The sequence below is a fragment of the Balaenoptera acutorostrata genome, chromosome 3 (assembly GCF_949987535.1).
Source record: "Balaenoptera acutorostrata chromosome 3, mBalAcu1.1, whole genome shotgun sequence".
In the NCBI taxonomy this organism is placed as follows: Eukaryota; Metazoa; Chordata; class Mammalia; order Artiodactyla; family Balaenopteridae; genus Balaenoptera; species Balaenoptera acutorostrata.
In genome coordinates, this window is record NC_080066.1 from 52,739,269 (window position 1) to 52,754,694 (window position 15,426).

At 48.0% G+C, this 15,426-nt stretch overlaps 1 protein-coding gene across 10 annotated transcripts in view; it reads right to left on the reverse strand.

Annotated features, from left to right (window-relative positions):
* Positions 1-15,426, reverse strand: part of ADAMTS17 (ADAM metallopeptidase with thrombospondin type 1 motif 17) — a 372,624-nt gene that overhangs the window by 113,512 nt on the left and 243,686 nt on the right. For all 10 annotated transcript variants that reach the window (XR_009007372.1, XR_009007376.1, XR_009007375.1 and 7 more), the window contains 2 exons: positions 14,545-14,711; positions 5,732-5,859 (listed from right to left, as the gene is read on the reverse strand). Coding sequence is in view for 3 of the 10 variants with exons in the window: in XM_057542046.1 (XP_057398029.1) it covers positions 5,732-5,859; positions 14,545-14,711 (295 nt within the window). In the remaining 7 variants the exon portion in view is untranslated. The remainder of the gene's footprint in view (positions 1-5,731; positions 5,860-14,544; positions 14,712-15,426) is intronic.

Below are 15,426 nucleotides of genomic sequence, written 5' to 3' on the forward strand. Positions count from 1 at the left end.
GGTAATGTCACCTTCTCCTTAAGCTGCAACACTCACTCACATGCACACGGCTCTTAAACCTCACACTCGCCCTCCCACCCAGGCTCACAGAGGGCCGGTCTGCTGACAACCCCCCTAGACTCTCTGGCCAGGACGCTGACCTCAGTGGGGCCACACTGAAACACCGGCTCCTCCTCTAAAGCTGCTGGCTCCTGACTTCTCAGTTCTACTGCTGGATGCCTCTTGCCGCCCTCCTGCAGCTGACAAACACGGCTGCCTTCCCGGCCCTAAGCCTGAGGCCTCCAAGCCATTTCCGACCCGTCTTCTTGATATACTCACTTAGGTGCTGGCCTCGTGGCTTTGTCCCCTGAACCTCTCTAGTGTCTATTTCTTCTCTGTGCTCTTGGCCACTGCCCAGTTTAGACCCTCATTACTCAGCAAATGATTTATCACACTGGTTTTCTTCCCGCTGCTGCCAGATTGATCTTCACCTGGTCATGGCTGTGGACCCCACTGCCTATCGAGTATGCCCGCACTTAGGAACCTGGGGCCCTCCCCGATCTCATCCCAGCCGCTCAGCTCCCCAGCTTCCCTCCCTCCTTCTCCAAGTGCACACTGAGTCCAACCACCTCCAGCCCCGCTCCCGCGAGCTCCATCACCCCCCCAGTCAGAATAAACCCAGATTCCAGCCACAGCCTGCCCGGCCCAGGCCCTGGAGCCTCTGCCCCCTGCCCTCCACTGTTTCTGGAATGTGCCAGCCTCGCCCCTGCTGCCTTCTGCTGGGAGCGTCCTCCCCCATGTCTCCGCTGGGCTGGTTCTCTCTCCTCGGAGGGCCCTGCTGCACCACTCGCAGCCCACTGTCTATGACACCGTTTCGTCCTCACACGGGTCAGCCCCAGGAATGACCAGGTCTGTGAGTTTATATGTTTCTTGTCTGTACGGTGCATGGGGACAGGAACCCTCTTGGTCCTGCTGAGCACTGCATGCCCAGTGCACCTTTCAGCATCCAGCACATGGAATGTTCTTTCTGCTCTGTCTAAACCCAGTCTCTCACTGGCTCTTGATCACATCTTCACCTGTGGTTGTTAGGGTTTCACATGAGTCAGTCTCATCTTCCCGACAGACACACCATAAGCATGTGGAGGACAGTGTCTTACAATCCTCTGTACTCTTGTCCTCAACCCAAACACAGTGGCCAGCATGGTGCTGAGCACAGAATACGTGTTCAATAAACACATAAAAATGCTGACCTCTCATCAAGCTGGGCCCTGGGCCAAACTGGGAATAGGAGACTTTGGTTTTCAAGCCAGGCCCTCTGCACCCTGAGCCTGACAGCAGAGTCACCCCTCTCACAACAGTGCAGTTTAACTTTCTCATTTTTGAACTGGGACTTCCTCACACAGGTTTCGATGGTCTTGTTTGTGTTTATTTTTCTGGCTGAGAGGAGAAGCACTTCCTTTCTTCAACTTAATAGCTATCTTCCAACTATTGCCTCACTCTCTCTCTGCTGTTAGAGGGACACCACTGACTTCTTGTTTTAAATTTAATTGCTACTTTCAGCCAGCGATGCAGCCCCCATCCCAGCATCATCTGGGCTCCTGGGTCAGCTCCACCAAGTCCTGCTGGGCTCGTCTTCCTCATTCTGGACTTCACCCTTGTCTTGCTAAACTACATGTCATTTCTTCAGAATGGATGCATGGAAAATAAAATTTCTGAGTTCTTCCATGTCTCAAAATTACTTTATTTTGCCTGCATGCTTGGTTGATCATTTGGCTGCATACGGAATTCAGTAATTATCTCAATTTTCTGCCAGGGTCAGTTTTCCTGTTTGTTTTTCTTGGTCTTTCTCATTCCTGCTGCTGGTTTTCTTCAGAGAGCTGATGATCTCTGGTTGACCACTCGTATTTGAGAATGAGGCACAGAAGGGCCAACTGATGGAACTCCAGATGCGAGGGTGGCAGTCTTCCATTCGGGACTGGTGGGAGGGAAGCTGGGCTCTGCCCCCAGTCCCAGAGGGTGGGCGCTATGCTAGAGTACTGGGGCCCCTCCCCTGCTTCAGCTGTCCCTGAACAGCTTATCACACAACTTCGGAAAAGAGCCTGAAGATAATTCCCTAACAGCCCGTCAAGCTCCCAGTGCCAGGCTGGGCATGGTCAGCAATGGTAACTCATTATTTTCAGCCAACTCCTCCCTCCCACCCTCCATTCCCAAGTCCTAGACTTCCTCAAGCATCTTGCTTTCTTTTTGGTTGTGACTCTCCATCTGTTCCAGTTCTGGCCTCTGTTTCTTCAGTGAAACTTCCATCCACTTCTGCCCTCTTGTCAAAGGGTGGCCTCTGCTTCTCTTCACCACCATGGTTTGTGCTATGCTGCCTTAACCACTGGATTAGTGGAGTCCTGGGATGGAAGAGGGGTGAACATGTGGCTCAGTCTGCTGGCTTAATCCAGAAGTTGCTATGGGAGGTTAATCAGATAAAAGGGATACAGGGAATGACTTCAGAGTTTTAAGCACTGCTGTGGATAAAGTTTCAGCACTGTTGAAAGGCCCATGCATGCAGAAACACCCAGTACAGATTCCTGCATGCTTGTTACCCCTTTTTACACAGGGGGACTCTGAGGCCAGAGCCTCTTATAATTCTCCTAGATTCTAACAGTAATTCCACTTGCCTAATAGACCACAAAATAAGAGGCCAATAAATTCTGGGCAATGAAAATGGTCCATTGAAATAAGCTCCAGATTCCAGAATCGCTGAAGTCCTAAGAGCAGGTGACCCACCCACTCTTTTTTTCTTTGCAAAATGCAATCAGAGGCTGTCTGTCCTTTAAGTCAGCCCCTTGGAGAACACAGACAATCAGACACAATCCCTCCACTGAATAAGCTTATACGCCCTGAAGGTGTTTTGTTTTGGTGTTCATCAAGCCAGGGATATGTACACAAGTTAGGGTCCCAAGGAAATGTGACTGTAATCGGAGTACATTGGCTGCAAGTGTACGTTAGCTGATGAGGCCTTAAAGAAAAGCCAAGCATATCTGGTCCCAGGTCCATGCAGACATGTCCATCCATTTGACTCACCCACTGCCGGTCAGCAGCTTTGAGGCAAGTTGCACATTAGAGGCGTATTAACTTGATTTCCTTGCTTCTGGAGGCCAACAGTAGGAATCATTAATGATGGGACTCCTGATTTATAGGGACTTGCTGAAAAATAGACAATGTTTGTGTTTCTTCCCCCAACTCACTCCCACTTTTATGAGCACTGTTAAGTTTCATTTCAGCATGTTAAGTAATTTGTGACTCACTGAAATGAAACTTAACTCAGTCCTCATAAAACAGAGTAAAATGGTATTTCCGTGTTTCATGTTATGGTTTGAATCAGCCTGCTATGTGGAGCTTAGTGGAATCTTCTCAAAATGCCATTTTGGAGCCTCTCGTCCCTGCCATTCCCCACCAACTAGTCACCATGTTTCTCAGAATTTCCCAGAACTCCTTCTGCTACCCCAAAATAGCAAAATTTATAGCTGAAGGGAACAGTGGGAAAAGCTAGCAAGTAAACCATGGCAACATTTCTGGAAGTGCTGTCTTACATAAAACATGGATGATTTCTACCTTTTATCCACTATAATTAGATAACGACATTGATGAATAGGTACAGACCCTCTGCTCACAAAACCCCTGAGATATCTTTTTATTACTATTACTCTTCTTCTCTTTAACCAATATTCTTTGCCTTACTCATTCACAAGGACCACAGAAATCCAGAACTTTCCACTTTGGCAATCACTGTAACTAGGCATAAATACTGTATTCGTACTTAATTTCTTATAGTCTTATTTAAATATGCTCAATGTTATTATAAAACTTCATTAGCTCTGACTTTACTAATTTGGATTTTTGTGAGAATTGAGTTAACCTTGGGCTAAAGTTAACCTTCATAGATTCTCTCTGAAGAATGAGCACTACTAGAAAAATTACAGATGGGATTTTTAACTTCCTTCAGAAAGCAAGTTGTTTCTCTCATGAGGTGCTTGCTGGTAGGTGTGCTGCCATCTCCCAGGACAGCGGTCCTTCTGCTAGGACTGGTGGATGGCCTGGAGGCAGTGGGTCACTGGGATGCTTCCAGGTAGAGGAGACGGTACTTCCAAGAACTGGCAGGCAGAGGTCTCCCCATTGTCAGGGTGAGGCTCTAAGGAGCATAAACCCCACCCGCGGTAGAGCACTGTGAAAGGGGCCACCATCTGCACCTCCGTGCTCCAGTGCCCCCTGCCTTGAGGGGTCGTGCTTGGTTAGCACTACGTCTCAGTGCAGGGTGAGTATATGCAATGATGAAGATGGTGGTAGAGGCATTTGAAATGGACTGGGGGGTGGAATGGGATGGGGGTGGGAATGGGAAGGCGAGTGTACACATGTCATTCGTGTCACACCCAAGTGCAGGGCAGGCTCTGGCTCGATGGTGCCCTGATGACTGCACACTTAAGGCTATTGAAATACCTTGAGTGGCATCTCAAAAACCCTGCTGTACTCACTAAAGGACTGAGAGTTTCACTGTCATGGTATGGGGGAGATTCCCTAATTGAAAAGGCTGCAGTTAGAACTAATGTCACAGAAGGGGCACACTGGCACTGATCACTTAGAGCTGAAATCATGTCTGGCCACTTAACGTGGACCGCACTGGCCAGAAAATTTCAGGATTCTTAGAAATGTTTCCACATTGATAAGAACACTGCAGAAGATGCCGGTGAGAGGCTGGAGGTGGCTCAGCTGGTGCTGCTCTAAAGAATACAAGTGCTTTTAACTAGGGAAATGTTTGCTAAAGGAACATACGTCATTGGGCTGCACCATGGCCCATGCAAGTGTATAATTTAGGACAGAAACAGATCTTGCACTTGGCTTGCTAGCAGGTTTACCAAAGAATCAGAACCATCAGCCATTTTTCTTTCAATGATAATGATAAGATCATTGTCCACATCTCCGCCAGAGGCTCTGCCCATTCTTTGCTACAATGCAGCAGCCCTGAGGGCCTGTCGCCCCTCCTTCCCTGGGAGGATGCCTGGCCAAGACTCTCGGGCACCAAGTGTCTATCACCCCTACATATTTGTATTTGATAACAAAGCCAGGCAGTGCCAAAGGAGTCTGGATACTGTCAAGTTTTTCCCTGAAAAATCCTAGTCTTAGACTAGTTTGGACTTTGCAGGGAAAAAAATCCACTAGGGTTGAAATGGTCGGACACCCTCCCTCCCTCCTTTCTCTTTTTGTCTTCTTAAATGACATCTTTCATCATGCTAATGAATCACAGACATCCAACATCAGGATGGGTTTGGGGATTATATTCCAGCGGGTGGAGCAGTCCCAAAAGCCAACCATAGTCACATACCCAGGTACCACCTGTGAAGGCATATGCTCAGTTTTACTGTATCTTTTATAGCTAAACAAGCACAGCTTGTCCAGAAACATATGTTCATACACATCTTCCAGTCCCACCTACTAGTCTATCTGCTCTTCCCTTTGTCATGATGTCTAAAGTTACTCCAAGTTTTTTGAGATGACCCATGTTGCCACTACTCTTTCAGCACCTCATCTCTTAGTTGGCCTGCACTTGGGCCTCATGCTCAGTCACTGCTGAGGGAGGGAGGGGTGCCAGGCTGCAGGTGGCAGCACCACCGATGTAATTCCTCACCCAGGCCCCCGCCACCCTGAGCCCCTCTGGAGGGAGCCTCCCCTCCAAAGCCCTGCCAAGGACACAAGGAAAACACGTCACCTGGCACCTGCCGTGCACACAGAGGTCGGTCTCGTAGGGCCCGCAAGGCGTGCCGTCCAGGACCCTGTCGGCCACCAGCAGCGGGGACTCCTTCCCGAGGGGCGAGCAGTAGAGTTCACACGGCTTATCTAAGGAGGGAAAGGGGTGGACGTTGACGTGGGATGGGGTTTGGGGGCCATGCAGGGTGCAGATGCATGTGGGCGACAGGCCAGCCCAAGAGATGAGAAGTCGGCATGGGATCAAGGTCACAGGTACATGGCACACGTTGCACCCAGCCCTTGGAACGCGTGAAACAGAAGATGGAGAAATCAGGTGAATGACACAGAGGTGAGAGCACTGTGGGCTTTTCTGTACCTTGTTCTCTTTATCCTTTGCAAAGATACAGTATTTCTTTTTCCTTAAGGTATTAAAAATACCAGGCAGAACAAACATTTTGTCGTGTGCTAACCTCTAAGCAAGGTGACTATGTATCAAGGGTGAGCCTGGGGTGGGAAAGGGGGAGGAGGCGAACAAGAAGGCCTCCCAGTGAGGGGAGCAGGCCCAGGGGCGTCTCCACGGCAGTGGCTTTTGCTAAAGCTTTAGTGCTCCCCAGCCGCTGGATAAAAGCTGCAGCGCTGTGGTATGTGGTAAGAAGGCCCTGGAAGAAACGGAGCAGGAATAAGGAACAGAAAGGGGACACAGAAGCCTCTAGGACAACTTGTAAGAGCCATGTCCCCAGGCAGGATGGAAACCCTGGTTTCTGCTGCTGCTGGAACGAAGTGAGCTCCCAGAACATGCCAAGATCTCACGCCTTTGCCTAGATTGTTCCCTCTGCCTGGAAATCTCTCCCTGCACTTAGCTTTCTGGAAGATTCCTGGCACCCCAGAAACTTCCACTCCAGAGCTCTCTCTTCTCATGCCACCTCTGACTTGGACTCTCTATCTGCACTTTGCACACACCTCCATTAAAGCCCTCAAATCCTACTGTCCTATAATTGTTTGAGCAACTCCCATATACAAGAGGATTTCTTATAAGGCGGGTCCTGTTGCTACAGGAGTTTGAAGGGGATGGATTGTAATTCCCTTTAGATTGAAGAACTGATGGAAATGGGAGCCCTTGGAGGACAAGGAACTGGACTTTCATCTTTTGTCCCCAGGTCAGTCCCAGGACCTGGCTCACAGAAGGACTTGGTAAATATTTTCATCTTTCTATATACACTTTAGAGTCAGTTTGTTGATATACCCAAAATAACTTACTGGAATTTTCATCGGGATTGCCCTGAATCTCTAGATCAAATTGGAAAGAATTGGCATCTTGATATCTTTCCATTGATATGGAATATTTCCCCCTTTTTGTAATTGTTTTATTTCATTCATCAGAGTTTTGTAGTTTTCCTCATATAGATCTTATACATATTTTGTTGGACTTATACCTAATTATTTCATTTTGGGGGTGCTAATGTAAATGGCATTGTGTTTTTGTTTTTGTTTTAAGAATTTCAGCAGTGTTCCTTTTATTTTTATTTTTTGGCTGCACGGCACGGCATACAGGATCTTAGTTCCCCGACCAGGCCTCTGTAGTGGAAGTGCAGAGTCTTAACCTCTGGACTGCCAGGGAAGTCCCTGGCATTGTGTTTTTAATTTCAAACTCCACTTGCTCATTGTTCTTATATAGGGAAGCGACTGACTTTCGTACATGTACCTTATATCCTGAAACCTTGCTATAATCCCTTACTAGTTCCAGGAGGTTTTTTCTGTTGATTCTTTTGGATTTTCTACATAGATGATTATGTCATCTGCAAATAAAGATAGTTTTCTTTCTTCCCAATCTGTATATAGTAAGTCCCCTACACATGAACCTTTAAGTTGCGAACTTTCAAAGATGCGAATGTATTATAAACTTATTTCAGTACAGTACTAAATAGCCGATTGTGTTAGTTGGGTACCTAGGCTAACTCTGTTGGACTTACAAACAAATTGGACTTATGAACGCACTCTCAGAACTGAATTTGTTTGTATGTAGGAGACTTACTGTAACTCTTATTTCCTTTTCTTGTCTTATTGCATTAACTAGGTCTTCCAGTATGATGTTGAAAAAGTAGTGGTGAAAGGGGACTTCCTTGTCTTGTAATTGATCTTAGTGGGAAAGCTTCAGGATTATTTATTTTTTAATAAATGAATGGATTTTGTTCTTTTGTACACAATTGAGAAAGATAAATGCACCTTTTCTCTCTTTCTCTCAGTCACCTAATTCTAATGTGGTTTATATAATTATTTTGCAAAGGAACTTCCAGAGAGAGATACACCAACATCTTTGTGCTGTCTCTGCCAGGCCCTTTGTCTCCACCATGAACCTTCCCCAGTGGGTCCTTCTGGTGGTCTCAGGTGAGCAAGGGCAGGGGTAAAAAAAAAGGCTTCTGGAGCTGACTTGGCCTCAGTAGACCTTGGCATCCTAGCTGGAGAGTTCTTGTCAGAGCAGACATGTTGTCTTATCCAGGTTCTGGAGCTTTTGTGATTGGGTGACATTCACTAAACTGCCACTGTGTTCAACAGCTTTCCATAGAGCTCCTCTCCCATGGAGTGCTGCTGATCAACATGATCAACAAAATAAGTCTTGTCTTAGAACACTAGAAAGAAGCTACAGGGGCACAGTGGAGATGTTCAACTTGGCTGTTCCAGTTAGCTGTGGGGGGAAAAATCTGCTGTGAAGGGTAGACTCCCAGGTAAGCAAAGTAACAATGATTCATTTATTCATTTAACAAACATGGATGGAGCCCCTCTCTCACACAAGACACCCTTTTGGCACTGCTTGGGAAAGAAAGATGAGTCATGCATGCCTTTCAAGGCCCTGGTGGTCTTGTAGACAAGTACACAGCAAATCCCCGATGAGGCAGACTGTGAAAAGCCTCATGGGTCTGATCTGAGCTGTCAGAGGACAGGGCATACTAGAAGGAATGATCCATTTCTCCAGCTGGCAAGCTGGGGGCAGTTGTCCCTCCATTTAGATGGAATAACCCAAGATGGTAGCCAGTGAAAGGAGAACTATGGGAGACTGAAATGTAAACAGAGATCAGGTTCTGGGAGGCTAACTTGACAAGATTTTGGAGGTGCTCTTTGGGACCCTGAGGTTTCCTTTGAGCATCTCAGAGAGCCACTGAGACAGAGGCAGCACACAGCCCCCATCTTGAATGGATGGCTATACCTTGTCCACATACTGGGCTTCCTCTAGTGTTTCACTGTAAGGATGGATCCCTTGGACAAAGAGGTTTCAAAACTATGGATTACATTTAAACTGAAGTACTGCCTCAGTATCTGGAGTCACTGGGCTTTGAGGAGATTCGTTCAGTAGCAGTAGTAATGATGATGGTGCCATGCAGCATGCTAAGTAGTGTCTATGCATTTCAGGTGGGTGCTGTCATCATTCTATCTTACAGACAAGCACACAGGCTCAGAGAACGTGCATGGCTGCCCAGAGTCCCTCAGTTGGCAGAGCCAGACCCTGGCCTCTTCACCCCATCCTGGTTTCTTTCCACCATCACCGTTTTCTTTCTGAATGGAGAACTCTGGGGGTCAAAGATACCAAGAGGGCAAAATGGTGCTGCTGAAAACAAACCACCAGTTTTATGAACGTTTCTGAGTGTATACTCTGATTTAGGCAGAGATGAAAATGGGATTTGGGTAGAAAAGTAGAGGCTCTTTTGAGGTAAGTTAGAAAGACCAGACTTAAAAGGGATGAAGATCCCTTTCTCGGCTCTTTGGTGTGAACATCAGGGAAGTAGAGACTCTGCAAAGCAGGTGGTCCCAACCTCAGATGGAGGGATTCTGACCATGACCCCAGGCAAGAGGGTACACTCAACTCCACCTGTATTCCACTCTCCCACCTGCAGACACCGTCCCCCGTGGCTACGGTAGTCTGGGAGCCCCAGGCCCCACAACAGAGTCCAGAGGTAATACTTCCTTCCTCTGCTCAGCTGGAACTCTCTCCATTTGTCCATCTCCTTTTCTGAGGAATCTGCTCAGAATTCAGGGCACCTCACACCTCTAGGAAGGTGTAGCACTATGTCTCAAAGAGACTCAGGATAAACTTTATAAAACTCGAGGCAGCTCAGAACCTCTCGAAATTCTCTGAATATTCCCCTGCAAGCTGCCCTCGGTGTGCAATTAATCTCCTTATAAATGACATGAGGTGTTGGATTTCAGCTTTGGGCAGTGTCAACACTCCTACATCCACAGTTGTACAGAAGGAGGTCAAATCTTCTTAAAAGTTATACAACAACACACTCTAAGGAAAGAAGCTTGGAACATCCCTCTTGCCTGGCTGATGTGTGCTGAGATTAAATTCGGATTGAGCCTGACTGTTTGGGGTGGGTCCCAGCTTCTCACTGGTTCACTTGTCGTCAGGACTTACACTTGGATGGGGAAGCCACAGACAGGGCATGTGAGATGGGCTTGGGGTCTTAAGAGCCACACCACCACATCTGCTTGGTGGGGGCTTGGAGGGCTCCCCCCTGTGCTCCAGGACGAGGATGATGCAGACGATACTTGTGGCTCTTAGTGCTCTTGTTCTTTCTCTGCCAGTGGTTTACAAAGTCTTACTACGGTGGAGACACTAATTTTGAGGCCATCACAGGTGCTCACCCCAGCCCTGCCTGGCCCTCTGTGGGGTATACACGCTGAGGAGGCTGCTCAGCTCCCTACCCCCAAAGCTGCTCACCATGACCCCATAGCCAGGCCTCAGCTGATTGGACCAGCAGTGGCCACATGACTGTAGCTGGGCCAATCAGAGTCTTTCTCTCCACCACAACCTCATAGGCAGGCCTCAGGGGGCCTCAGTTGATTGGACCAAGAATGGCCACCTGACCACAGCTGGACCAATCAGAGTCTCTCTCCTGGGAAATCAGCACTGAAATTAGATAGAGAGGTTCTGTCTGCTCATGGTTGATGGATCTCTAAGAAGTCTACACTCCCTCATCCACAATTCAGATATCCAAAAGCTCTGAAAACTGCAAGCATTTTTTTAAAAAACATATTTGGCAGACACATTAGGCAGCAAAATTAGCCTTGACTGACATGAGACTGTTGGTAGTACTCAGTACCCCACTTAGAGACTGTTCATGGGTTACCTGGTAGAGATGTCTGTGTGTCTGACTGCGGGGTGCTTCCTAGGACCCCACTGGGACATTAAATAATATATGGTTGATGCATGTTGTTATTTTTCTAACACCTAAAATGCTCTGAACTCCCAACCACATCTGGCCCCAAAGGATTTGAATACAGGATGAAGACTTTATAAAAGGTGCAGTGGGCTGCCCATCAGCCTGTACGTGGACAAGTTGTGAGAAGAAAGCCAGTCTGTAGCGGGGGCAGGAAGAAATGGGTCACAAACGCAGGCTGTGGTGAACACGGAGAGAAGGTCCTGACATCTTCAGAGGCCCTGGCCCCAGACCTTCATCCCGGCCCTGGGGACCTGTGAGATAACCTGCATCTTCGCAACCACTCTCTTTTACATTAAGCAGCTCTAGCCGGAGTGGTCAAGCTGGAGTCAGAGAGCCCTGACCATCAGACCCTCCATCCCCTGGGAGGCTCAGACCCAGAGGGAGTTCCACCATGTCGGGGAGAGGCAGCTGGGAGAGGGAGCTGGGAAAGCACCTCCACTTCCAGACACGGCCTTCGCCAAGGCCTCTGACACTTCCATGGGCACGTGGCCTGCTGGCCTGGGCGGGGAGGACTAAACTCTTGAAGGCTTCCACTTAAATGAGATTCCACAGGGAAAGCAGAAAGGGGGTGGGTTTGGCAACAGGCCATCTCAATGGGTTTCTGTCTAAAGGCTTTTCCACTTAGAAATATTTTCTAAGGAAAGTCTTTGTCTTCTTTTGGAGGTGGTATGAATTTGTGGTCCTGAGCCCTCCCTTGGAAAATCTACCTCTGCAAGAATTCCCTTTTTTTTTTTTTTTTTCAATAAGAGAAAAAAGAAAAAAATATAGCTTCCCCTTTCTTGAACTGTGCGTCACTCGCCAAAGAATTCCACAGCGATAGCAACGCTATGAATAGGGCAGTCATAATGGGCTTCAGAAGAGCCCAGAGCCCAACCACAGGAATCGTTCCTCTCATGGCTGAGCTAGATTTGTGCCTTTTATAAACCGAGTTGTGACAGGAACACTTATAATCTCTATTCTCCCCCTACCTTCTGAATTGGCCATTTATTATTTTGTTTTTATCCTCATGAAACGCTCCTTAAAAAAAAAAACAAAAAAAACCCCCGCTGGCTTCTGTTTATATTTGAGAAGGAAATGAAACCAAATATGCAAGAAGTCATGACAATTCCACCCCAGAGGGGGATGTGTCAAGCTACCCTTGCAAAGCCCTGTACTTGGGGTCTCTCCTTCAAAGGCAGAGGGTTTACTGTCCTTATCAAGTAGGGTTCCACTTTTCAGATCAAAGGTGGTAGCACTCTGGCTATAATTATTTATTGCTTTGGCAGAAACAAAAAGCGAGTGGGTAAAAACACATTCTGAACCCAATGAGCTTCCCCAAATAGCTGTACTTGGAGGCTTCCTGTAAGGGGGATCTGGGCAGACATCAGCCTCAGCCACTGTAATGATAAGGAACCAAGGAGCTCAGTGATCCAAAAGTGGTTAGAAGTAAAATAAAAGTTTAATCTGGACTTGGAGAAATCTGTGGAAAAACAGACATTTCAGTGGGATTTCTGCATTGAATAAATGAGGCAGGAAAACTGAAAACTGGAGCAAGAGACCAAGGAAAGAATAACAAGGCCTTGCACATGGCAGAGAGGAAATGAGAGTGGGTGAGTCTGTCTTAGACCTGACCTCTTCTTGCTCCCAAGACGTGGGAGAGGACAGACAGGGGACCTAAACCATCCTTATCTGGTAGTCTGGGGATGGTTGAAGGTTTGGAAATGAAGCTGCTTCTCATCAAAACCTGCCACTGCGCTGCAAACACGGCAGCCCCTGCCAGCACTATCTTCCTTCCGATTAGGGGTCCGAGTGCGCCTGGGACGTCTAGAAGCCTCAAATGTCTTCCTGCATCAGACGAATGCCCAGGCAGAGCCACAAGGCTCTTTTGTGAGCCCCAGCCTCCAGCTGCCTGTCCCCTGTTTGGGAGCACGGGTCTCCTCTCTCCCTCGTCTGCAGGGAAAGCCGAGGGTGTGAAGGCTCCACCTCCCTGGAAATCTGCTGGTTAGGCGACAGGGTGGCTATAATCACACAGCTCCCAAAGGTGGTGGTCTTTGTAAAAAAGGAAAACGTCTGGGGGATCTCCCCGATGCTTTAAAATGAGCCCACGGCTGGGTGGGTAGGTATTCTCTGCTCTGGTTTAGAATGTCCCACGTCAGTTTGAAGGTGATGGGTCAGGTTGTTGGGTTAAAAGCTGCGGATCTGAGGCCATTATTCCCTGTGCTGCCTGGGCCTACCCCTGGCATAGTTATGCACGCTTGAGCTTGTAACAGAGTGTATATTTCAGAGGTTCTTCAGATCACAGGGAAGAAACCTAAGTCCTGGCACAGGAACCTCATTCTCCTGCAAAGTATTTTGCCTCCTGCAAAATACTTCAGAGGCTGTGTAAAAATCAGGCCCAGTTGCTTGAATTCTTATTGAAGCATCCTCACTCAGCACTCGTGAAATCTTTCTGTCTTACTGGAAGCCAGCTGGTTATCTTCTGAGTCAGCTCCTCCGGAACTGGGCTCAGTTCCCTCCCTGCTCCTCATGCAGCAGCTTAGACGTGTCACGTAACCTGTAACCTCTCACCTTCTGCATGGGTGGTTTTGCATATTTAATGAGATGATATAAGCAGAGCTAACTTGAGCCTGGCACATGGTATGTTCCATAAATGGGACCATGTTGTCATCATTATAACACACTCTTTTTTCCTGAAGATGAACAGAATTTTAAGCATAAAAAACCCTGAACTAGGCCCTGGGAGATCCTTACGGACAATAAACAAACATAACAAATCCTATAGACCTGATACCCCACCTCGAATTTTATCAGCCACTGGAAATGCTTGTAATGTCCAGTGGGCAGAGTCTCTTGATTTGGGAGAAAACTCTGGGAAAGAAAATGTGACCTGTGCTTATTTTCATCTTCCCCAAGTTGTAAACTGTCCTGGAACAAAACAAATACAAACGCATAGATACAATAAACAGGGTAGTGGTTACCAGAGGGGAAGGGGGGCGTGGGGGGAGGGTAAAGAGAGTCAACTGTATGGTGATGGATGGAAACTTAACTGCTGGTGGGGAGCACACTGTAGTGTATACACAAGTGAAAAATATAGTGTTGTACACATGAAATTTACATAATGTTATAAATTAATGTTACCTAAGTTAAAAAAAAAAAAAAAAAACTTTCCCCAAACACTCCCGTCAAAGAGTAAGAGCCAACCCAAGATGAACCAAGAAAAGAAATGCAAGAAAGCGTCACCACTGGAAAGAGAAACAGCAGACACACAAACCCGCTGTCCTGCTCCTGCAGAGCCTCGCTCTCCTCAACGCTGGCCTGGGCCCGGCAGCACAGGGTATTAGATGGCAGGCTGCCAGCGCACCCGCCTGGCTGTGAACAGAACGGGGGTAGGGGGCAGGCAGGAGGGATCTGGTCCACTGCCTGCCTCACAGCTGCTTTTGGGAAATCTCACAGAGCTGGGTCATCCAAGTTCAACTCCCTGTGGGTCCACGGCTGAGCTGGGCAGGACTGGAGTGTCCTCTTGGGTGGATTGTGGGGGTGGGGATGCCCTGTGGGTTTTCCTAGGAGGTGTTTATGGTCTTGGGGAGTTGGGGAGGCGGGTAGGGAGGCCACTCTGAAAGAATGCGCCATATGCTTTTACCGTCAACCACCACTGCTGTCAGCAGGCCCTTCTTCTTGCTGCTCAGCCGGTCATGCATCTGGCACTGCTGGTCACGGAAGCTGGGCAGGCCCTTGGGGCAGGGCAAGTTCTCACAGACCGCGTGCTCCACGCTGGCGCCCAGGCAGTGCGTGCCTCCAGGCCCCGGGCTAGAAGGAAGAGAGTGGTCTGCGTCAACCAGACAGGCTGCGGAAATAGCAGGGGTGCTCGGGTTCGGCCTCTCTTTCTGGAGGGGGAAGGGGCAGGCGAAGTTTCCAAAGCAACCCCCCTCTCCTCTTACACACCATCTCTCAGCAATCCCAGGCCCACGATGACGACATGCTAAGTGAGCCATCAGAAAAATGCATCCAAGAACTCTAAATCAAGGTCATCTGGAATTAGAATACAGTGAGGATCAATCAGTTCACCAAGATCCGCAAATTGTGTCTTTCATCTGAACTTAAAACTTGACCATCTGTAACACTGAAAACCCCAAGGGGAATTTTTGGTGTGTGTGGGTTTTTTGATTTTTTGTCTCCTACAAAATGAAGACCTTTAAATGGCTCCTAGCTATACTCCAGAGGTCACTAAGTTTCAGGATGGGCAAATAAATAGCTCTCATTTACTCTGTAATGAAAAGAATAAGAATGATTAATTCACTTGTTCATGGGCTTCGGGTAGAGACCAGCCAGATCCCAGTTTTGCACCCCTTACCAGGCAAGCGTGAGACCACACGTGCTCCATGCTGTGGTCTTGGGTCCTAGATGCTCTGTGCTTAGGCTGGGGCTTTAACCAGTGCAGGAGACCCAGTTGTGTTCTCTGGCCATGTCTGCACATGAGAGGGGCACTGAGGAGGAGCAGCAGGACCCTGGCCCAGCTGGCTGA